At 44.5% G+C, this 24,212-nt stretch overlaps 1 protein-coding gene across 1 annotated transcript in view; it reads right to left on the bottom strand.

The window, feature by feature from the left end:
- The window catches only part of col11a1b (collagen, type XI, alpha 1b), a 117,200-nt gene that overhangs the window by 13,678 nt on the left and 79,310 nt on the right, over window positions 1-24,212 (bottom strand). Inside the window, exons 42-52 of the mRNA XM_083659329.1 lie at window positions 21,390-21,497; window positions 21,093-21,200; window positions 18,906-18,959; window positions 18,191-18,244; window positions 13,246-13,353; window positions 7,847-7,900; window positions 4,981-5,034; window positions 4,827-4,880; window positions 4,429-4,482; window positions 1,164-1,271; window positions 262-315 (exon numbers count right to left, since the gene is read on the bottom strand). Coding sequence (XP_083515455.1) covers window positions 262-315; window positions 1,164-1,271; window positions 4,429-4,482; window positions 4,827-4,880; window positions 4,981-5,034; window positions 7,847-7,900; window positions 13,246-13,353; window positions 18,191-18,244; window positions 18,906-18,959; window positions 21,093-21,200; window positions 21,390-21,497 — 810 coding nt within the window. The remainder of the gene's footprint in view (window positions 1-261; window positions 316-1,163; window positions 1,272-4,428; window positions 4,483-4,826; window positions 4,881-4,980; window positions 5,035-7,846; window positions 7,901-13,245; window positions 13,354-18,190; window positions 18,245-18,905; window positions 18,960-21,092; window positions 21,201-21,389; window positions 21,498-24,212) is intronic.

Below are 24,212 nucleotides of genomic sequence, written 5' to 3' on the forward strand. Positions count from 1 at the left end.
CTCACTTCAAAATAAGCAAACAAATACAATCTAAAGACTAACTGCTAATTCTACAATGCAAAACGATGAAAATCAAGAAGAAAACATGAAAAAAACAAAAGCATCTTTATCTTGATTTCATTTTCGATATCATACTCCTCTTGTTATTTAACGTAGTATGATCAGAGCAATACTTAATTGAATGAATGGTATAGTACCCTAAACATACAGTACAGTGCAATGACAAGATCAGACTGATTTAGGGTTAAATATAGCACTTACACCAGCACCGGGCTCACCAGGGGGGCCAGGGTCTCCAGGGAAGCCGACAGGACCCTGCAGACAGACAGAGCGAGTCAATCAGGAGACTGAGCTCCACTCAGAGATTTGACACAGAGCTCATCTCATAGTCAACTACAGCTCCAACAGCAGACAGCTGCACGGAGACAAGTTTGCCACAGCGATACTATCAGTGACAGTTCTAATAATGGCATCAGCCACAGCTGTGTGTGTATGTGTGTGTGTGTGTGTGTGTGTATGTGTGTGTGTGTGTGTGTGTGTGTGTGTGTGTGTGTGTGTGTGTGTGTGTGTGTGTGTGTGTGTGTGTGTGTGTGTGTGTCCGCGTGCGTGCATGCGCACGCATATTTGGGGAGTAACGAATTCCGTGTAATTGCGTTATTTACGTAATCGGGATACAAGATTAATTGTAATCCATTACAGAAAAATATGTAATCAGATTGCAGTTACATTTAGTAAAAATTGGGATTACCAGCATGATTATTGATTACAATTTAAAAATACATTTTAAAATAAAGAATGATCCGCACAATGCCACTCAAAGTCGGAGTTCCTACTTGTAAACTCAGGGCAAATCCATATACCCCGACTTCACGGAGAATCAACACACAACAGTGTCGTGCACCTGGAATGCTTGGAGGTTGGAAATCGAGAATTTCAACTGGGAAATTCCAACCTCTAACTTGTCTCGAACGTAGAATCACAGTTGTCAATTCATCATGGCCTCTTGTCAAAAATATCCTTTTGAAATGACTGGAAAGTGATTACATTACTGATTAAATTTTTTAGGTAATAGTTTGTAGGACGGTAATTAGTAATTGTATCGGATTACATTTTTAAAGTAATCCTCCCATCCCTGTGTGTGTATCTGTGTAGAGCGGACTTACAGGGTTTCCCTTGGGACCGTCGTCTCCACCGGGTCCGCGGGCCCCGGCGGGCCCTGCAGCTCCGGGTGGGCCGGATTCTCCCTTCTCACCGGTCTCTCCTCTCCCGCCCTGAGGACAAACGCATCACAAGCTGTTACCGTGACGCCCACATAAGGACCGTGACCACTTTGACAATAGCATGCTAAAAAAATGACGCACAACGAATATTGATCTGTCACTCCTGACATCAAAGGATCTACCAAACTGTGCTGTCACCAGTTGGCTAAAGTAGACAACAAGAGCCAAAAGAAAATGTCATCTGCTGTATATTCTGCTTTGAATGACACATCACGTGATCCAGCTTCTTTGTTTTATTCAATCATATTTTATTCCAATAAACCAGTGGTGGAAAAAGTACTCAATTCCTTTACTTAAGTAAAAGTAGCAGTACCATAATGGAATGAATACTCGTAATAGTTGTGCATTCAGTAAAGCATTAGCAGTAAAAATGTATGGAAAGTAAAAGTACTCATTCTGAAGAACAAAGTGTTACATTATTGATGCTGTAAGAACTATTTTAATGTTGTAAGTGTAAATTCTCCATATATTCTTCTGGAGTTTAAACCATAAAATTGTAACATAATTTATGACCTCATCATATGTTCCGTATTCTACAAAGTAACTAGTAACTGCAGTCACCACCAGATACAGTGTAAAAAGTACAATATTTCCCTCTGAAATGTAGAGTAAGTAAAGTAAAGTGCCCGTACCTCAAAATTGTACTTATTTACTTGAGTAAATTTACTTAGTTAACTTTCCACCTCTATGATAAACTATTACTCCAATAGTCTTTATCATTACAATCTCAAATTGTGTTTTGCCCCAGTAATGGCAGAAACGGTGTGTTCCAGTCTTGGCTGCGCCTCAGAGCAGCAGGTGAAGTATAATTACAAGCCACACGCTTAAGAGAGATCGTTAGTCGGCCCATTAGAGGAGAACTGTTTTGCGGTCGATGCCAGCAGCATGGCACCTTTCTAATCGACCTCAATGTGCTGTGCAACACAGGGCCTATCTGTCACTGTAAACAGATACACAGCGGTAGACTCAGAACACAGGGCCTATCTGTCACTGTAAACAGATACACAACACAGGGCCTATCTGTCACTGTAAACAGATACACAGCCTCAATGTGCTGTGCAACACAGGGCCTATCTGTCACTGTAAACAGATACACAGCCTCAATGTGCTGTGCAACACAGGGCCTATCTGTCACTGTAAACAGATACACAGCGGTAGACTCAATGTGCTGTGCAACACAGGGCCTATCTGTCACTGTAAACAGATACACAGCGGTAGACTCAGAACACAGGGCCTATCTGTCACTGTAAACAGATACACAGCGGTAGACTCAGCCCCGTCAATACAACCTGATGGACTCAGACCCCATACTCAAGACTGAGGGGAGCCGCGCTGCTCTACACAACCAGGCACCACTCGGATTTGAGATCATTTCCCCCCATTTTCTCCCCACTTATACTTGGCCAATTTATCCCCATGCTGCCCTATTGGCTGCCCCGGTCGCTGCTCCACCCTCTGCCGATCTGGGGAGAGCCGAGACTAGCACCATGCTTCCTCCGCCACATGCGCAGTTCCCAGCCCCTTCTTTTCACCTGACAGCGGGGAGCTTCACCGGCAGGACGTAGCACATGGGATGATCATGCTATTCCCATCAGTTCTCTTCCACCCCGACCAGGCGCCCCGGCCAACCAGAGGAGGCGCTAGTGCAGCGACCAGGAGACATACCCCCAATCTGGCTTCCCACCCTCAGGCACAGCCAATCGTGCCTGTATGGACGCCCGACCAAGCCGGAGGTAACACGTGGATACGAACCTGCGACCCTCGTGTTTTCTCCCCAATTGTACTTGGCCAATTCAAACTGCTGACCTGGTCGAGCTGTAGACTAGCACATGCTTCCTCTGATACATGTGTAGACGAGCACATGCTTCCTCTGATACATGGTCGAGCTGTAGACTAGCACATGCTTCCTCTGATACATGGTCGAGCTGTAGACTAGCACATGCTTCCTCTGATACATGGTCGAGCTGTAGACTAGCACATGCTTCCTCTGATACATGGTCGAGCTGTAGACTAGCACATGCTTCCTCTGATACATGGTCGAGCTGTAGACGAGCACATGCTTCCTCTGATACATGGTCGAGCTGTAGACTAGCACATGCTTCCTCTGATACATGGTCGAGCTGTAGACTAGCACATGCTTCCTCTGATACATGGTCGAGCTGTAGACGAGCACATGCTTCCTCTGATACATGGGCAGTCGCCAGCCGCTTCTTTTCACGTGACAGCGAGGAATTTCACCAGCAGGACGTAGCGGGTGGGAGGATCACGCTATCCTCCCCAGTTCCCCTCTCCCCCGAACAGGCTCCCCGACCAACCAGAGGAGGCACTAGTGCAGCGACCAGGACACATACCCTTAATCCGGCTTCCCACCCACAGACATGGCCAAATGTGCCTGTATGGATGGACGTCCGACCAAGCCGGAGGTAAGACGGGGGCTCAAACATACGGCCATCATGTTGGTAGGCAGGGAATCTACACGGGCATCCAACTCTGAATAGCTGATCTTGATTTTCGCCATTGTAAAGTTAATCGAAACCAGTGCCAGTGGCACTATTGTGGGCAAATGCAATATAATGCATAGAGAAACAGATGTTGGATGTATTGTGTGGGTGAGAACTGCTTGTGATTCAAAAGTCAAAGTCAAATAATATGTTATTGGAATTCATCACACAACACATCCTTTTGTGATGAGTCTGTACAGCTAAATAACCCAAGGGCTATTTGCCCTGTGGGTTAGATTAATGACACAAGCACATCGGAGGTCTCCAAATATGGCTGAACTAATTATCTGATGAAAAGCCCCCAGGTTGCTAGCTTGGCTACACGTCAACATATGCTAATATGGAGCTGAAACAGCCAGAGGTAGAACATCCCCACGGCTCAAGTGTCAAATAATAAACAAAACTTAATCAGCTGCATTCAAATATATTCACAGCCAGATTGTTAAAGCAGTCACAAAGACATAAGGGAGGAATGAACACGGGTGCAATTAGTACACTTTCTGGAAGTGTATGCTATTTTCTATGCATTTTAACCACTGTTTACACAAGTATAAGTAGTAAGTTCTCTTGTTTTGGAAGTTCAGAATGCTGTCTGAAGAGAGTCGAGTAATGGCCATCTGAATCTACCCATACGATACTGTACTTACTCCGACACCAGGCTCTCCGGGGGATCCAGGGTTGCCAGCCTCACCAGTCTCTCCCTGTTGAATCACAGTAAGTGTGGATTATCATTCTGACAGTAAACAGTCTGCTGTTATCGGCTGACTAATCGATTAATTAATGGATAAACTGCCATCTGTGTGTGTTTGGTTTGGATCTGCTACAGAACTGTGAGACTTAACAATATTTGCTTTCATACACACTGCACTTTGCATGAGTTACTATGTTTGTAAATGGCGGCAGTACACTTAAGAGTCAAAACGAGAAATAATTCACATTATTTTGCGTCAATATATACCAAAGAAAATGAAATTAATGATAAGTGTGGGCGTGCTAAGTGGGTACCAAGTGTGTCAACTATGATTTAAATGGGATTGGTTCTTACCTTCTCACCATTGCCTCCCATCGAACCGATGCCACCGGGAGGACCTTGTGCACCCTGTGGATGAAACGCATTGTTAGCGACAACGAAACAACTAAATTGAAATGAATGTGACTGAAGCCTTGTCTACAAAATGAAACCAAGCGACGAGACTTACATCAGCTCCGCTTGAACCCTGAGGACCTCTGGGGCCAGGAGGACCAGGTGGACCCTGTCAGCACAGATGGAAGTGTGTGTTCAGTAGAGTTTAGTGTTTAGTGCAGGAGGGGAGACGAGATTTATGACCTTCCACCATCGTAAGTGGATTCAGAAGTGTCATCAGTCACTATTATGCTTTTTCCACTGTACAAGTCCTGTGAGGAACCTGTGCTGGGTGTGGGTTTGGGCACAGTATAATACAGGATTGGTACCATTTAGTTTTACATTGCAATTTTAACCCTTTCCAGAATGCACATGTGCAACGACAGCAACAGCAGAAAATAGCAACCCGTAACATCAACAACTCCAGACTTTTGTCCTATTTTTCCAGGGATTATGGGCCCTATTCTCCCACAGGCCTTCGGCGCTAAAACGGGCCTTAAACGCAAAAAAACGTGCCTTGCGCCTGTTTTGGGACGATATCAATATGGCTTTACGCTGCCAAATGCGCTTTAGGCCGAATGGGCGTGGCGCAGTCCCAGAATGGGCCAAAGTGGGCGTGTCGGCGTTAAATACCTATCTTCCGAGCTGGCGTTAATTTAGCGCCTTGCGCCTTTGAAAAGCAGGCCTATTCCTCCCCTCTCTCCTCTGTCACCCTTACCTGTGTCACTCTCTCCCTCTCTCCTACTGACAGGAGCAGGCATTGGTGTGCGTTTACCAGTTTATTGTGAAATAAATCCTTCCGCGTTGAGTTACTGTCACAAGCCTGTGTGACAACGCGTCCAGCCTGGGTAAAACAACTCCGTGTACCGCTTTGAGGCTGCAGGCAGTCTGACAGGCACAATACGACTGTCTCTCTCTGACTGCCTGTGAATGCCCCAGCATGCAATTGGGTACTCAATTTCGCTACTAAATAGCAACTAAATGAGGCGAAATAGATATAAAAGGTCGATCTAAAATAATGTGTAATGGTAACACAGCCTGCAATTGTAGAACATTTCAATATTGGACCAAATAAATAATCGAAATTAAAACACCACCCTAAGTGAAACATATATGTCCTCCTGGGCCTATATATATCCTTTGTCGATTTAACGTCATTTAGATAAGTGTCAGAGGAACGCGCTTCAGAACGCGCTTCTACTGTCATGTGCTATACTGTGATGTCCGCTCCAATAACTTTGCCCAACTTCACATTTAGTTTTACAATAAAAACACATTTATGCAATGACTTTACATAATGTAGGGTATATTTATGTGCATCATTCTACCTGCAGCAGGGGAGAGAAAACGATATCATTCTGAACAAACTTTCACCAATATAAAATTAATCTCATCATATAGGGATAGGCTATATTTTTGTAGCTGATGCCTTTAGAACATTATTTTCACTTTGATCTTGCTATAGTGTAGCGTATTTACATGCTTGCAGTATTGAAACTGCAGTTAGATTGGTTTGAGAAGCATAATAATATGGAATAATAGCCTATAATGCAGACAGACAGACTGGATGAAGGGAGGGGGGGGGGGCAGAGCGTTTGGCTTTCGTCTGGTTTTGCGGGATCACTGGAATTGGAGCTAAAAAGGCAAGCGTGCGATTCGTTTATTGCACTTATCCAATGAGCATGATGGTGCATAATTTTACGCCTAAAAGGCGTGGTTGTAATGCTTTGGGCTGCATCTAGCGCCAGCACGACGATATCAAGTGCGCCTTTCCACGCCCACTGCTTTGCGCTGCGGCTGGCGCTCGGCCTAGAAACTGCGCCGCTGCAACGATAGAGCCCTATACCTCTCTTTCTTTCTTGAAATAATATTGCATGTAAACAATATTGCTTCACCAGCTACAGCAGCGATAGTTGTTGAATGTAGCACTGATTCTTTTCAAAAACAACTTTTCTGTTTGTGTACTGAGGGATTTGCTCCCCAGCCCATAGCCTACTGTGATTAGCCGTTTGTTGTTGTTTTCCATTGATTGTTTGTTTTCTCACTTTCTCATCCTTCTCTGACTTTCCACTTTTATAGAGAGCCAAAGTCGACGTCACTTCCTGCTTCAGCATGCGCACCAAGAGATTTCATCCACTATTTATTTTCCCATAGACATTTCGTAAAATGCTTATAGAAAGTTTTACGCATTCAAACCAAATGATCCAGCTATATTTGGAATCAGGAGAGACCATAGAACATTTTGCTCAGACCAAAAAAATAAAAAATAAAAATAATAATTTGAAAGAATATATATATATTTTAATCCGCTATTTTTTTTTAATGTTTTGGTCCCAGTGAAATGTTCTATGGTTTCTCCTGTTTCTAAATATAGCTGAATCATTTGGTTTGACTAAGTACAACTATTTTTATAAGCATTATACGAAATGTCTATGGGAAAATAAATGGCAGATGAAATCTCTTGGTGCGTATGGCTAACCAGGAAGTGTGGGTGTGAGTTTGGCTCTCTATTGTGTTCATTATTTTAAAATGGTGGTTGTCACCGATGTTGCGTTTTGCTCACTTACATGATGACACCAATCCTAAAAAACATAAAGGGGCTGTACAAGTGCAGTTTTACCGTAGCCGAACTGTACTGAACCATGAACAGAACATAATGGAAAAGCATACAGGACGGGTAGGGTACTGCACACCCGTGCAATGGGAAAAGCATAAGCTAAATGGATTTTTAACAGCTGAAACGGTTGTTTGGATACAATACATCTCCCGCAGCCTTCAGAAACACTTGCCAACTGGGCTGGCTGGCGGATTTGCCAAACTTAGCAGCCAGCCAAGATTTCGGAACAATTAACACAATTTCCCACCTCGACGGGCTGTACGTGACGTGAAGACAATGTGAATTGCTGTGGAGAGAGGAAAAATAACAGAGAAGCTCCACTCACCATGGGTCCTACATCTCCATTCTCTCCCTTCTCACCTGGTGGGCCGGGCAGACCCTGCGAAGGAGAAGAAGAATCTTCTGAGCAAACAGAAAAAGGTCATCTGAGGCGACACCTGAGGAATTAACCACTGCACATTAGAAACCCCACCTACAGCGTGTGGTGGGGAATACATTAACACACCCAGAAGTAAACAGTAAACAGACAATTAGTCAACAAGAACACCTATTGTAATTAAAGGCTAGGGGAGGCTGGGTAATCACCAGGGGGGGAGGGGCTCCATCCATCTAAAGTGGAATCAAAGGGGGCCGTGCAGGCAGCGTCTATTCTTCAGCTTTGGGATTCAATCATGCTTAAAAACAGTTTGAATACAACTTGGGTGCGTCTTCAAAACGATTAGCGATGAAAATGAAAGAGTGCTCATTTTGCTATTGTAGTTTATTGTACCTGTCTAATTGCAGTTACGACTTATTCTGTTAGTTAAACTGTGTTGATGGAGTATGCATAATCAATAGGTGGGTGGAAGGCAGCGGTAATGATAAGTTATCATAAAACCAAAATGACAAGGATATCGATCACCGTGATCATGTATGTGCAATTTCTGCCCATTTTGTTGATTTACTGTACCTCTGCTATGGCAGGGAAGGCTAATTCACTGCACCTCTGCTATGGCAGCGAAGGCTAATTTATGAATGAGTTTGACTGGGACCTTCGTCATAGTAATAAAGCATGCGGCTAGTAAGAATGGAAAAATAAATAAAGCATCAACTTCATTTATGGATAATGTATGAATATGAAGACTGGACTTGTTAGGCTGGCTTGTAAATGATGTGTTCCAGTGGACTAGAAGGCAGGAAAGAAGAGGTCTATTATGTCTGGAGCAGTGTTGTAGTACTTTATGTCTGGAGCAGTGTTGTAGTACTTTCAGGACTTGTGATTTGACTTGGACTTGAGCACTGATGACTCGGACTTGGACTCAAGCATTTGTGCATTCAGACTCGGAAGTTGGAGACGAGGACTCTGGCTTTTGTTTTGTTTGTTTTGGGTAATAGTCCCTAATAATTTGGCATAATTCCATTTCATACAAGCGCAGGCAGGTGTGTTCCACCTACGCTCATGTTCAGTAATTCTGGACTCGGACTCAGGTAATGGGGACTCGACTCAGACTCTTCTTTGGTGACTCGGACTCAAAATATAGTGACTTGACTATGACACTGGTCTGGAGTCACACACACACACACACACACACACACACACACACACACACACAGACAGACAGACAGACAGACAGACAGACAGACAGACAGACAGAACGCACGCACGCGCGCGCGCGCGCGCACGCACGCACACACACACACACACACACACACACACACACACACACACACACACACACACACACACACACCTACTGTTTGGCAGTCAGATACACACAATAGATCAGGACGTCAATCAATGTTTATTTATGACTTGGCATTTCCCTCCACTTTCCACACTAGTCTTGGACTATGAGGACAGTCCGGTGTAATCAAATCTGATATTTACTCTCCTCTACGTCTGAACCTCTTAATCGGAAGAATTCTCCCGCTCAGCGCGACCGGACTCCAGTGTCCCACGGCAAACACAGCCCTGACCGATGCAGGGCTTTCAAATCAGAGCCATTCATTCCCGCACAGTAGAAAATCATTAAATGCAACAGATAATTGCATTGAAGAGCTGAGTTCGCAGTGGCTGCTGCCATCTATTGAGGGGCAGCTTAGCCAAACATAATTAAAAGAGTGGAGATGGAGTGCATTATGCCCAATTAAAAGCTAATCGCACTTAATAACAACGTTATCTGGCCCCATTGACCAGCGGAGCTTCGCTTTCATTTCATCCTTGGTGGGTCCTTGGATAATTGACTTCAAGACATTCTAAAGTGTGCCCTTTCTGTATTCATTGCCACCAAAGCAGGTTTCTTCAACTTCAGCTCATTTGTCCTGTCGTTTTCTTCTTCTTTCCCTCTACTGCAGTTTGTAGGAAAGAACAGGAGAGCACAGAAAGTACAGAGTACAGTAGGGTAAATCTGATCCTATAATGCAGGGATTCCCACCCAGGGGTGCGCCTTTAGGGGAGTGGTTCCCAAAGTTTTTTTTTGGTAAGGCCCCCTTTTATAATATTGGAACATTTATCGCCAGTATTTGTCCCCCTTCCCGACAAGCTAGCATGACAGGGTTGGTACCAATGGATGCCTTAGGCCATCTAGTTTCACATGATACAAGAAACTTCATTCTGCTGTGAAAACTAAGCCCACTACAGCCTCTGAAAGACAGTAACGGGAGTAATTACCAAGAAAGGAATAATAATTAAGGGAGACCCCTGCGGAAATCGGGAGTGTTGGCAGGTATGTGTCGCACCTCCAGCTTGGGAGCCACTGCTTAGGGGGGTGTGTGAGAGGAAAAATGTAATAGTGGTTGGTAACTTTTTATTTTTTCAAGTGGAATTTTTCATGGAATGAAAACATTCATTTAAAAAAATGTACTTTGTTAAATGTAAGCCTAACATTTTAATTTTAAATTAAACATTTTAATAAATCCATTTGAATAAATGTACCCAAAATGCACATCAGCTCCTGCGGGCAGCCTGTGGCGAGAGCTAACTAGCAAGTAGTTCATTCGTGGAAATATGCACAACTGGCTAAAACCAGGGAAAGTTTCAGGTGGAACATCTGAATTTATCAGGCATCATGAAAGAGGAGAACTTATCTATGCGAGGCTGGTTTCTCTGCTCTGACAGCAGTGAAGACTCAATATCAGCAAAGACTGCATGCTGTTGAAAATGAGTTGAGGCTTCATTTTGTATTTTATATTTTCCTTTACTGGATAGGACAGTAGATTGAAAGGAAAGGTGGGGGGATAGAGAGGATGACATGTGGCAAACGACCACCGGTCAGATTCAAAACTGGGTCAGCCATGCGAAGGACTAAGCCTTAGTGGTATGCTCTTCAACTGTGCCAAACATCGGAGAGCTTTCTGCAACAATGCAACACCGTCGCATTGATAAGTATTTGGCCATTGTTATTGTTATTATTATTATTGGTGATAGGTTACTGAAAATACTCATGTCTCTCTCTCTGAGGCTGCAGTGGAAAGAGGGGAGCTATCCGTGGTTCTGAATTCTCTCTCTCACTATGGGGCCCTTTACACGAGGACAGTTTCTGAAAGAAACGACACAATAGCGTTTCCTTCACACCTTTTCCTTCACACCTTCTCCCTGTTTACATGAGCGCTGTTGAATTTTTAAAACGCCGTAATGTACATGCCAGGTCGCTAGGTGGCAGTGTGATCACCTTATTCTTTGCCCATACAAGGACGTTCTGCATGACGTAATTTTGTAATCGTCTTTCCTGTTTTAAATGCGGAAGTAGAGTATGCCTACCGCAGTCATTTAGACTTGCCAAAAAGCTTTTTTCAAGCAAAAAAAAACCCCAAACTGTTTTAAAGTTTTAATATTTGTCTGGTGAGAATGTAACATATATGTGACCAGTTTATCAGAATAACGCCTATTGGAAATCTTTAACGAGCAGCGAGGACCGGGAGGCTCCCGGTCAGCGCAGCACAGTCAGACTGTGCTGTCGGACTAGCTATCTGTCAAACCCTACTGTAGGCTACTGGCAGTGAGAAAACACTGTCGACGTGCTTTTGTAACTAACGTTAAATGCCGACCGGGTACAGCCATCGGCTCCTCGCAGCAGTAACGTTATGAACATGTAACTGAAGTTGGCCGCAGTGTAGCTTCTGAATGTTGCCAAATTTCATTCATACTGACGTTTTATTTGGTTGCCAACTCGCGCACGGCTATGGCGTGTGTCGCCTGTGCAGGCACGTCAGAGTTTCTGAAATGTGCCGTTCCAAAGCGATTACATGGAGCGCTCAGCGGGGAGCGTCACCAACAATTCCACTCTAGAGGGTGGTTTTAAAATGTGTCGTTTCCTAAGCGCAAATTTGCCGTCGCCGTCTTAACGGGAGGCACTAACGATAAAATAATTCCCCGTTTCCATAGGAAACCGTCCTCGTGTAAAGTGCCCCTATGTCTCTCTCTCTTCGGTGCTGTGTGCAATGGCTGTGCGTACAAATACAGTGACTGCTTTGTCTTTTATTTGTGGCAATTATTACTATCACTGAATTACTATAGTAACATTGCAAACGCAGTTATTATAGAAATGAATGATCATATAAACTTGACATGCAGTTACTATGGTTGAATAGAAACGGTGCAATAAAGTTTCAAATGATCTGTCTCTCAGGCCAACGATCTGCTATTATTCACCTTCATTGCTTGTTCGGGCTATTATTGCTTGTTCGTGAGTTGGATCCCCACCAGATTTTAATGGGCTCTTCATTGGCCCATGCTACACACTTCCACAAAGTTTCATGAAAATAAGTAACTTTTCTGCTACCCTGCTGACAGGCAGACAAACAAACGGCACCGGATACAATAACCTCCTTGGCAGAGGTAATGACTCTTGAAGGACTGTTTTTGTCCATGTAATCTGTTTCTGAGTCAGTATGACGATTTTGTTACCTGTGTTCTGATTATTGTGCACGATTAAAGTGTATGCCTTTAATATGGCTTTAATAAATAGGCTGTGTTGCTTTCATTTGTATGGATTTTTAAGGTGTGGGGGGGATTGGGGGGTGCGTCAACCTGATCGGGATGTAGAAGAGGGTGCGATGCCTAAACAACATGGGAATTGCTGCTATAATCTAATCTAATCTAATATCCTCAAAGGGCAATCTAAAATTTGGTAAAAGCAAACATACAATATGGTATAGCCCTCGTTGTGTTTCTCAGGGGGAAATGCAAAGAAATAAAATGTGTAATTAGTGTAAATTGATTGAAATGTAAATATCATGGTGACAGCAGCTAGGGTCTGTCACAGCAGCTGCTCTGTCAGTCGGGCCTGAGAGCGCTGCATGATAATGATGAAGTATGAGTGCAAAACCAACGGCAGCTTCCCTGCCATTAACGCCGCGGCAAGATGCCAAATGCAAAATGTCAGCGATGGTGATGGATTCTTAGAACTGTCCGCGCTCAGGAAAGACCCCGAGGGCGGGAAAAGCATTATTTGCCCAGGAGCTATACAAAGTGTTATTAGGAGCCGAGGCTGCATTAATAAATTATGCTCTGTTTTGATGTAATGTAAGGCAGACAGAGCAAATCATTCTGTTGTGGCTGGCGTGGACAGAAAGGACACCGATATGCACGCTTACTAGGCTGTGTTGAACCTGATCATGTTGTCATGTGGGAGAGAGAGAGAGAGAGAGAGAGAGAGAGGGAGAGAGAGGGAGAGAGAGAGAGAGAGAGAGAAAGAGAGAGGATCAATATCTGTATGAAATTATGTGGATTTAATGGAGGCTTACCTGCAAGCCAATGGGTCCTGGTAGACCAGGGAATCCTCTGGATCCTTCATCTCCTTTCTGGCCAAACATACCCTGCTGTCCTCTGGGTCCAGACTCACCATCGCTGCCCTGTGGGAGGTCAAAGCTCATGAGAACCCAAACACCTTTAATCTGATCTTCATTAGCTGATGCATTACCGCCCTGCTAGTCCACAAACACTATGGAGTTTCTTTAATGGGATTTCTTTACTACTTTGCTAAAGGCAACCCGCGAGCCACCAAAATGCATATGTAGATATAGTCAATTGTTTGTGCTGAGTGCATAATTGCATACTTAAGATACCCTAGCCCCTCCCCCATACATTTCTTGGCGTAATCTGCACTGTACTTTTTGCACATTGTTCCCTGGGTGCAGACATTTGAATCCGCCCACTCCACTGAGTTGACAGCTTCTGAATATGGAAATGGAGTGAAACGAGTTGACCACCCTGTCTGATATCAGCCTATGCAGATTACCCTTTCCCCAGAATTTAGCCTAGCATGACATTTTAAAATTACATGATAAGCAGCTCGTTTCCTGTTCTCATGTCAAATTGTCTTGTTTGTAATTCCATGTTGATTGTGGTCAAAGTCAAAGGCAATTTTCTACATTGTGGACAATACAATTTCGAACTAACTACCCCGTTGGACGGGGCTGGAGGGCCTATCCCAGCATACAATGTGCAGATAGACAGGGAATCCAACGCAGGACTAACAGGATAGACACCGACAGTCATACTGTACTTATGGATAATTTAGAAGTCTTCAATCCAGTCAGAGGGGCATGAGGTTAAGGAGGAGCAGAAACCGAGGCTACAGGGAGGGAGTGAAGTGCTGACAAACGGTGAGTTTTCAGCTCAAATGCACGTCAGCACATGAAAGTGCTTCAGGAGCTCCTGAGGAGCCCTGGGACGTTAGACAGCCTGGGGCGCTGGCACTGCATGCAGAAGAGTTTAGAGACTGTTAGGTGATTACAGGTAGAATGAGAAGAGCTTTGAATGGAAGTGTTGGAGGTGTAGGGGACAGGTAGTTGAGACGGTGTCACTCGATGTACACTAAGCGTCTATTCTCCATCTCTCACACTTGACAGTGTTATTCTGAAGAGGGGCTTGTGGTTTCCTGAATAAACGCTTTTGAGAGTGAGGAACTAGAGAAACTATATACATAGCCTACTGCTCACTGGAGATCTTCACAGCAACTTGCTTTCCAGGGACCCTCCTCATCACCAGCCGATGTGTCTTTATAGATTTCCAGTCACAGTGTGCTAGCTACCCACGCGTCCAAGAAAGTGCTGTAATTAAATGGCCGTGGAGCTGTAACAGTAATTAGACTAACTAACTAACTAACTAACTAACTAACAAAATAAATAAATAAATAAATAAACAAACAAATAAACAAACATGCTGTGTGTACACGCTTGTCCCCAACTCACTTTTAACTGACTTATCCAGACGGCCATTCTGCCACAGGGCTCTATCCTGGGCCCTATCTTATTTTCCATATATATTAATGATGTTGCTAAAGCAGCGGGCAACTCCCGTATCCACCTCTACGCCGATGATACCATCCTGTATTCAGTTGGCCCCTCCCTCCAATCTGCAGCAACCACTCTCCAACAGAGCCTCACGGACGTAGAGAAATCTTTTCTCAATCTCCATCTCCGCCTTAACACAAAAAAGACAAAGTGTATGCTCTTCTCCCGAATTAAGGATGCCCCCAGACCCCCCAAGATCATCTGTGCCGATGGCACACCTGAGGGCGTGGCCCTGGAATTTGTGGATTCTTACAAATACCTGGGTATCTGGCTGGACTCATCCCTTTCCTTCAATACACACATCAATAACCTTCAGACTAAAATCAAAGCAAGATTAGCTTTCCTCTTCCGCAATAAATCTTCCTTCACTCATCCGGCCAAACACACCCTCGTCAAGTTGACAATTCTTCCGATTTTAGATTACGGCGATATCATTTATAGAACAGCTTCAGCATCAGCCCTCAAAAAATTAGACACGCTTCACCATTCAGCTATCCGTTTCGCCACCAATGCACCCTTCCAGACTCACCACTGTGACCTCTACAATCTGGTAGACTGGCCCTCCCTTAAAACCCGACGATCCCTCCATTGGCACCACTTTATTTTTAAGTCCATACTAGGCAAGACACCACATTACCTCTCATATCTCCTCCACATAGCAACAAACACCTATAGTACAAGATCAAGCGGGTACATCAAACTTTCTATCCCCAGCTCAACCGCTTATAGAACTGTCTTCGGCCGCACCTCCTTCCGTTTTGCAGCAGCATACGACTGGAATATTCTTCAGAGCACCCTCAAACTTGCAACCCTGACATCACTTTCCATTTTCAAACAGCAACTCCAACAGCTCTTTGTTGACCGCTGTGTCTGCTTCCCCCCCTCATAGTACCCCCCCTCCCCCTTCTCCCTTTACTACCCCCCCTCTCCCTCTCTACCCCCTCCCCCTTCTCCTTTTCCTACCCCCCCTTCTTCCCATCTCCCCCTCCCTCTTTACCCCTTCCCTCCCTCTACCCCCTTTCCCTTCTCCTTTCCTCCCTCCCCCCTCCCTTCTTCCCATCCCCCCTCCCTCTACCCCCTTCCCCTTTTCCTCCCCTCCCCCTCCCTTCTTCCCTCCCCCCTCCCTTTACCCCCTTTCCCCTTCTCCTTTCCTCCCTCCCTCCTCCCTTCTTCCCATCCCCCCTCCCTCCCTCTCTACCCCTCCCTCCATCTACCCCCTTCCCCCATCATGCTGTGTTTTGTTTGGTTTATCCTGTATTGTTTTGTCTTGTTGTGTTGTGCTACGTTGTACTGTGTTGTGTTGGTTCTACGTTGTGCTGTGTTGTGTTATGTTGAGTTTTGGCTCTATCCTATGTGATTGCTGTTATGTTTTATACCCTGTTTTATAATGCACTGTTTTTATCCTTTTTATCCTTAACATGACCTTTCTTGCAGCCCCTCTCCCTTACCCCACAGGCCGTCAGTGTAAATAAGAATTTGTTCTTAATGACTCGCCTGTCTAAATAAAGGTTAAATAAAATTAAATTAAATAAACGGACATACAATGAGCAACAGTTGAATGAGCTTGCATTTTTCATTCTTTTGTTTACAATTGTGATATGAGAGAAATGCAGTTAAAAAAAGGAAAAGAAATATGAGATAATAAAAGAGACAGGAGGGGGTAGTAGAGAGGAGATTTGATTCAGTGGGCAGAGGAAGATGTGAGGTAGTACATCCAACACATTTCTTTTCTTCCCATGAACCAAATCTAAGTAGGTATTTTGGATTTATGTTGGCCTGTTGTGATGTTAAAAATATCAACTGTTACATGTTTGGCTGTCTTCTATCTCAGTAGAGGGTAAAATGGTGTTAAGTGTTCTAATGGTAGCAGTCACAAAGACATAAACAGACTTATTGCATGGCCACACTAATGTTACATACAGTACACTAATATTAGGCTTGCTAATTGATGTTATCAATTGAACCATTAGCTGACATAGCTTATCGCATATTTCATACATTCAGAAGCACTGCTTATAAAACAACTCGATTTATTGTTAAAGTTTCTACGCTATATTCACACACATTCACGGTATCGCAGCCATCCACGTAAACTAATAATGAATGTGAAACCACTAAAATCCATTTGAATACAACGTCTATTTATTATTCAGGTGCCGCTCAAGCATCCTTGTTTAGAGGAGTGAAGTGTTTCACCCTCACTGATTGACCGTGTTGTTGCATCTAAATGACAGTGGCACTGGTGACTGGGTCGTGGTTATAAATAAGTAGGCGTTAACAAATCAAATTAAATACCAACGTCCCCTATCTTAAAGGTACGGTAATTGGGTGATGCACCTCTCCACAAATGAAGTGGTAGATAAAGTGCAGTAAAGAATGATAACAGGATTAAGACGTGTAATAAGGGAAAGTGAGTTGAAATGGCACAGCACAAGCCAAACCTCAAGTCACACAAACACGAAGGTATGACTGCACATGAGCCGACTGACACACTGGGACAAACCACTGTTTAATAATTTGTTGTTATTCAGCTGGCGTGTGCTACCTGCTAGCGGCAAATCCATCTCGCCAGGCCCGTTCAGCCCCTACAGAGCTCTGCAGATGCTGAGCTTTTGCTGGAATGGTTTGTAAGGCCTGATAATTTACAGCAATGAGTCGTTAGGTGCCCTCAGGCCACCAGCTATTGTACAAACAGCAGTGTTGGTGAGAGGGGTAAGAACAGTAGCTATATAGGGCCGTCTGTTCAGCTGGTTCTGATTCTCTCTCTGTGCCATACTGTATAAGGTCATTATATGAAGATGATTGGCAGGGCAGCATAGTGGTTAGTTAAGACTGTCTTGTTACTGGAAGGTAATGGGTTTTAATCTTGCATGTGGATGTCAGAAGGATATGCGAATAGAGAAACGACTAATTACATTCTATGTTGTGGTAAATGGGCTGAGAACCTTTTTGAAAGGGGCAGATCATGTTTGACGTGAATAAGGAAATGCATGGATTACCAACTGGGTGACTGGCACCACATTCAAGTGTCAATAAACATACAATTTCCCATTAATTTCCGTTGAATATGTGCTCATTAAAATGTCCATCATGTTGTGAATATGTGAAGTTCCTCTTGTGCTGTGATGAATCCATATTCTTTTACTTGCTATTTGTCTCTATACTTTCTCTTCACCTTTGCTGACAGAGTTGTGCAGCATTTCGACTAAGCTCAATAACTACTCCTGTATGACCTATCTGACAGAGTGGGCACTTGCACGGGTGGATGTATGACGCACAGGGGCAGGGGTCCGCGAACACCCATCCATAACGAGCTAAGGGTGAAGCCAGAGGAGGAGGTCATATTTCAAGGGAGTACAGTTGATGTGAGGTGGCCTGAGGAGGTGATACTTACAGCCGGACCAGGAGCTCCGACCACACCCTGGAGACCGCTCGGACCTGGGGGGCCCTGCACACACGGAGGAGGAAGACAGGCAGTCAGAGCAATGGCCTAAACAAGGTAGCCATGCTTGTTTTACATGCAGAGCAAGGCTGGTGTGTGAAAACAACTGTACACTCAGTGTATCCAATCATACAGGATGTCTAATTGAAGGAATGGCATTGCTCTCGGCAAAGAAAAACATGTTTCAATTATGCCATTTTCATCCATTTTCACAATGGACAAAATGCATTTCATTCAATTTTCTCAGTAATATGTTGTCAGCTAACATCACATTCAATTAAACCTGTATAACCTATATCATTAGATTTATGATGATGACAAATCACATTGGTGTATTTATATCTAACTAAGCATTGTGGTTTAACTGAAGGTCTTACCTCATCGAAGAGGACAATACAGCACTTCAAACAATATTTTATATGCTGAAGACTGCCTTGCCTTAGACTCTAAGGCAAGCATCAGCATGCTTCAGCATCCCATTTGCACACAGAAGAAACTGTGATCTTTCCTCAATCACCATGGATTGTTGACAGCATTTCAAACTCAATGCTTTAGAGTTGTCAAAATGTGACAGACAGAGAGAGACAGAGAGAGAGAGAGAGAGAGAGAGAGAGAGAGAGAGAGAGAGAGAGAGAGAGAGAGAGAGAGAAAGAGAAAACAGACTCACAAATTCACCCTTGTCTCCTTTGCCTCCCTTCTGGCCAGGTCCGCCGACTTCTCCCTGTAGAGCAAAACAAACAGAACAGCTCGCTCACATCTTAACTCACATCTTAATCTTAACACCAAGACACTCTCAAACAGCTTAGGACAACTTTCCACCCACCTCAAGCCCCACGTCAAGAGCCTGGGCGTAATTTTCGACCCAGAGCTCAAATTCGACCGACAGGTAAATGCTGTCGTTAAATCCTGCTTTTTTCAACTGCGAAACATCTCTAAAATAAAACCAATTCTTTCACCCGCTGACCTGGAAAGAGTAACCCATGCTTTCATCACATCACGCCTTGACTACTGCAATGCTCTCTACACCGGCATTAGTCAAGCAGCCATGTCCCGCCTCCAAATGGTCCAACACTCTGCAGCTAGATTTCTTACTGGCACCAGAAAAAGAGAGCACATCACCCCAGTTTTAGCATCCCTACACTGGCTCCCAGTCCCATTTAGGATCAACTTTAAAATCCTCCTCCTGGCCTTTAAGGCTTTATCAGGTGCAGCACCCCCCTACATTACAGAGCTGCTAACCCCCCACTCAGCACCCAGGTCTCTAAGATCCTCCTCCCAGGCTCGGCTGGTCCCCCCCCGCACCAGACTCAAAACGAGGGGCGATCGCTCTTTCTCGGCTGTGGCCCCCAAGCTGTGGAACCAGCTACCCCAGGAGATCAGATCTGCTCCCTCGCTGGAAACATTTAAGTCTAGATTAAAAACTCACTTTTATTCCCTAGCCTTCAATAAACCCTGACTCTCCCACCCCCTAACTCACACACTCCCTTGTAATTTATCCTGCCCCTTCCCCACTGTTCTGTCCCCTTGGTCCTATGTGATGTATTGTGTTTGTGTTGTACTGTCCTCTGTCCTGCATTGTCCTCTGTGTTGCAGTATCCTGTATTTTATGCTTTTGATTGTACAGCACTTTGGTTGGCTCTTGAGTTTTTAAATGTGCTTTATAAATAAATGACTTGACTTGACTTGACTTAACTTCTCCCTGTAGAGCAAAACAAACAGAACAGCTCGCTCACATCTTAACTTAACTTAACTTCTCCCTGTAGAGCAAAACAAACAGAACAGCTCGCTCACATCTTAACTTAACTTCTCCCTGTAGAGCAATACAAACTCACTCACATCTGCTCCTTCCATCTTAAAAAGGCTTTGCCTCTCATGTTTAGTCTGAGTCCAATATCTTTAGATGTCACCTTTACCGTGATTGGGCGGTAAATATTTCTCGAGAGATTCTAATTTGATTGGCCCACAAAGACCTTGGGCAAGTGTTTGCAATGAATTGATTACTTGGCTCCCTGTCTACCCCCATTGGCACCATCATTGACAAAATGACGCGATAGGAGACGTGACAGGGATTGGAAATGTGCGATGATTACCGATTCAAACGACGCTGATCTGTGGTCGAGTGCATTAACTGGAGAGATGGTATTTGCTGGTGAGTGTAAACAGAGTACATGTCATGGCTATTGCAGTACATTACCTTTGTTGATGTATTTGCTTTACTAAGTGTGTCGTTTATGCATTCGAGTGCATGCTTGTTTACATGGCAGTAAAAAAACATGTTTATTTTGGTTCTTGAGTGCAATAACCTAATCACTCAGAATGATATCTTCTGTCGGTACTGGCCTTCAGTTTATCTGTGCTGTGAATGTTAAGTTCTGTATTCTCTATAGTACGTATGTTACAGTAGTGTATGCTTGTTTGTATTGTATGTCATTGGAAAGTCTGTTGATGCAACAGATCTGATCATGACATGTTTTCTCATTGCTCATATAATGATGGATGGCTGTAAAAATATCAAACTTGCAAAGAGAATAAAGATGTCACCCTTACATTTCTAAACACATTTTGCCAACACCCTGTCAGCACTAGAGACGTGTTGCACACATGTCGCTATCTGTAACAACTGTCATCTTTTTTCCTTTTGGTTTTCAACATACATTTACAAGTTATACACCCAAAGTGTCACATTTGACAATCTCAGATTTTCTTTTTTACCTTTCACCAAGTACAGTGAATGCTTTTGTTGTGTTTTGAAAAGTTTTTGACTCTAGACATTAGTAGACATTAAAATACCAAGATTCCCGGTAAATTGCATCACACCGATGTTGCTGACAGGTGCAAACCGACTGTACCCCACCTTGTCACCGTCCTCTCCAGGGGGTCCCTGAGGACCAGCCGGACCAGGAAGACCAACAGGACCTTGGATACCGTCACGGCCAGCGGGACCCATGGGACCTTTCTCTCCCTAAAACAGAACATGGACCACATGCGTCAGAAATAAACAGAACATGGACCACATGCGTCAGAACTAAACAGAACATGGACCACAGGCATCAGAACTAAACAGAACATGGACCACAGGCGTCAGAACTAAGGAAGTGTTTGACTGGGCGAGTGTGTCAAAGAGAGAGTTAGAAAGAACAGAAATACTCACAGGGCCTCCCTTGTCTCCGGCGGGACCGGGGGGTCCCTGGGGGCCGTTGCGTCCCGACAGACCAATGGGACCACCGGGGCCAGCAGCGCCTCTCTCTCCAGGAGAACCCTGTCATCCAGGAACAAAGACCCATCAGACATGCCTGACAGCTGACATTATAATACAGCAGCAAACTAGAAACGTCCGCTTCCTGCAGCAAATACGAGCAATCAAATAAAATCAAATAAAATCAAAAGCAAGTAATTGCTTCAGCATTAAACATGAAAAAGTTGACTTCATTAGTGTTTACAATTTGACCAACGAATGTCTGGAATCACTTTTCTCCAGCCTAATAAGGCCGTAATACAAAGCATTCCCAAAGACGCTTTAGCGAACTAAAAATAAGAAGGCAAAGCGATCAAAATAATAAGCCTATAATGACCTTGCTGCCAGCCTCAAAGCCTCTCTGGGATGAGAGCACCTTGGCTGATGAAGGAACTCTTATCTAGTAATAGGATTCAGCCGCATGCAGGGACCGCCCTCCGCCGAGGCCTCATGCAAGGTCTCGCCATTCATTTTCACATCAGCATGTCTTATTATTACCTTCCTGTAGGTGGCCAAAATCGCAGAAAGATATATGACTAGTCTATCTATGATTAAGAGGCCGTTATGGCATCCACCTACCCAGAGGAAGGCTTCCACACAAAAGAGCCTGCTCAGATACACACACACGCACACACGCATCATACAGGGTGCATATCCCCACAAACACACACACTTGTACATCTATCTTAGTGAGGACATTCATTGACATAACGCATTCCCTAGCCCATAAGTAAAGGCCTAACCCTTATCCTAACATCAACTCAACCCTAACCGAACCCTTAAAACCAGGTCTTAACCCTCAAACAGCCCTTTGAAGGTGTGTGACAAAGTGAGGACCGGCCAAAGTGTCCCCACTTTCCTAAAACTCCAATTGGTTCTCACTAAGATAGCTGTACAAGAACACACACACACACACACACACACACACACACACACACACACACACACACACACACACACACACACACACACACACACACACACACGTTCAGCTGCTGATGTGAGCTGCCACCTGGCACTCATAGGCCTGGCCCATTTCTATGACAGACATCTCCTGTGACACACGCAGCTCCAAACTGTCATCGCCAGCCTGCCAACCTGCCTGCCTGGACACACACATACACACACGCAGGCGCGCGCGCGCACACACACACACGCGCACGCGCACGCGCACGTGCACGCACACACACACACACACACACACACACACACACACACACACTTTCTCTGAGTCACAAAACTTCACATCCTTTCACTCCATTTCCCTCTAGTTCTCACTCTCTTTCTGCCCTCGATTCTCTCCCACACACACTTCTCTAGAACTCGAAACTGCAACACACAAACAAAAAACTGCAAAAAAAACATCCATATTATTGAGTAATTTAATATTCAGCCTCCCGACCTTATTTTTCTTAAAGGAACACACCAGCATTTTGGGAGATTCACCTATTTGCCATCTTCCCGATAGTGAGACGAGAAGATAGGTGCCCTTCTCTTCTCGGTGCGTGTAGTAGGCAAAAGAGTGAGCGCTAGTTAGCTCAGCACAATGAATGGCAGTCAATGGTACTGGCTAGCCTACCCCCGTTAACATGAGGGGAGGGGGGAGCTGGCATAACGTCTACACAAGCCCTGAGAGGCCAAGCTGACTTAAAAAGATGTCATTTACAGGCCGTTTTTAGTGGAAATCTGCACTGTAGCCAGGTGCTACTGGAAGTGGTGCACTTCCAGTACCATTGACTGCCATTCATTGTGCTAAGCTAACTAGCGCTCATTATTTTTCTACTATACACACACAGAGAAGAGAGGGGCATCTATCTTCACGTCTTACTATCGGGAAGATATGGCAAATAGGCGAATCTCCCAAAATTATGTGACGTGTTCCTTTAAACCAAGGGACAACTTCTGAATGACACTGGATTCTACAAAATTCTTGAAACAAGTTGATTTGCATCGGAAATAAGTGACATTTCTTCACTTATTTTAAGAAAATCCGGATTTTAGGACTCAAAAATAGACTAAAATGGTGGGTTTTTTTTGCACTCTTCACAGCCATTCTTTCCTTTCCCCTTTTTCTATCTTGTTTTCCTCCTCTCTCTCTCTCTCACACACACACACACACTCTAAGAACCCTATGAAATAGCAACACACACACACACACGCACGCACGCACGCACGCACGCACGCGCACACACACACACACACACACACACACACACACACACACACACACACACACACACTTTCCCGCAGCTCAACAGCAGCTGAATCTCTGGCAGGAAATCGATGGAGAAAAATATCAGATCTCTGTTGTGCGTGGGCGTCGCACGCCGGCCGCTTTTTCAAGGAGTTTTTCGAAACACTACCCAAAAAAAACCCCCAGTCTATCACATGTTTTCAGCCAGAAGCGGCTTCCAAGCCAATTTGAGAAAAGGATGTGTGTTGCAGTGGAAATGGCTTGGCTCATTCAGCGAACGCCCCTCGATTCTCTTTCATCATCTTTCATTCGTGCCCTGCATATCCGCTGTCATCTAATCGGCTGTTGCTCCGTCGCCTGGTGAGCGGGGGGGCAATTATCGGGAGCCTGCGTTAAACGCTTGAACAAAATGTCAGCCGCTTCAAAGCTGCCTGTCAGTCAGCCTTCTGTGCCCATTCACCAGCAGCTTCTCAGGCTCCTCACTGCATACGTCTCGAACTGAGAGCTCCGAGACAAAGACTGAGGGGGGAAACGGACCACTTATT

This window comes from Poromitra crassiceps (genome assembly GCF_964638095.1).
Source record: "Poromitra crassiceps genome assembly, chromosome: 23".
In the NCBI taxonomy this organism is placed as follows: domain Eukaryota; kingdom Metazoa; phylum Chordata; class Actinopteri; order Beryciformes; family Melamphaidae; genus Poromitra; species Poromitra crassiceps.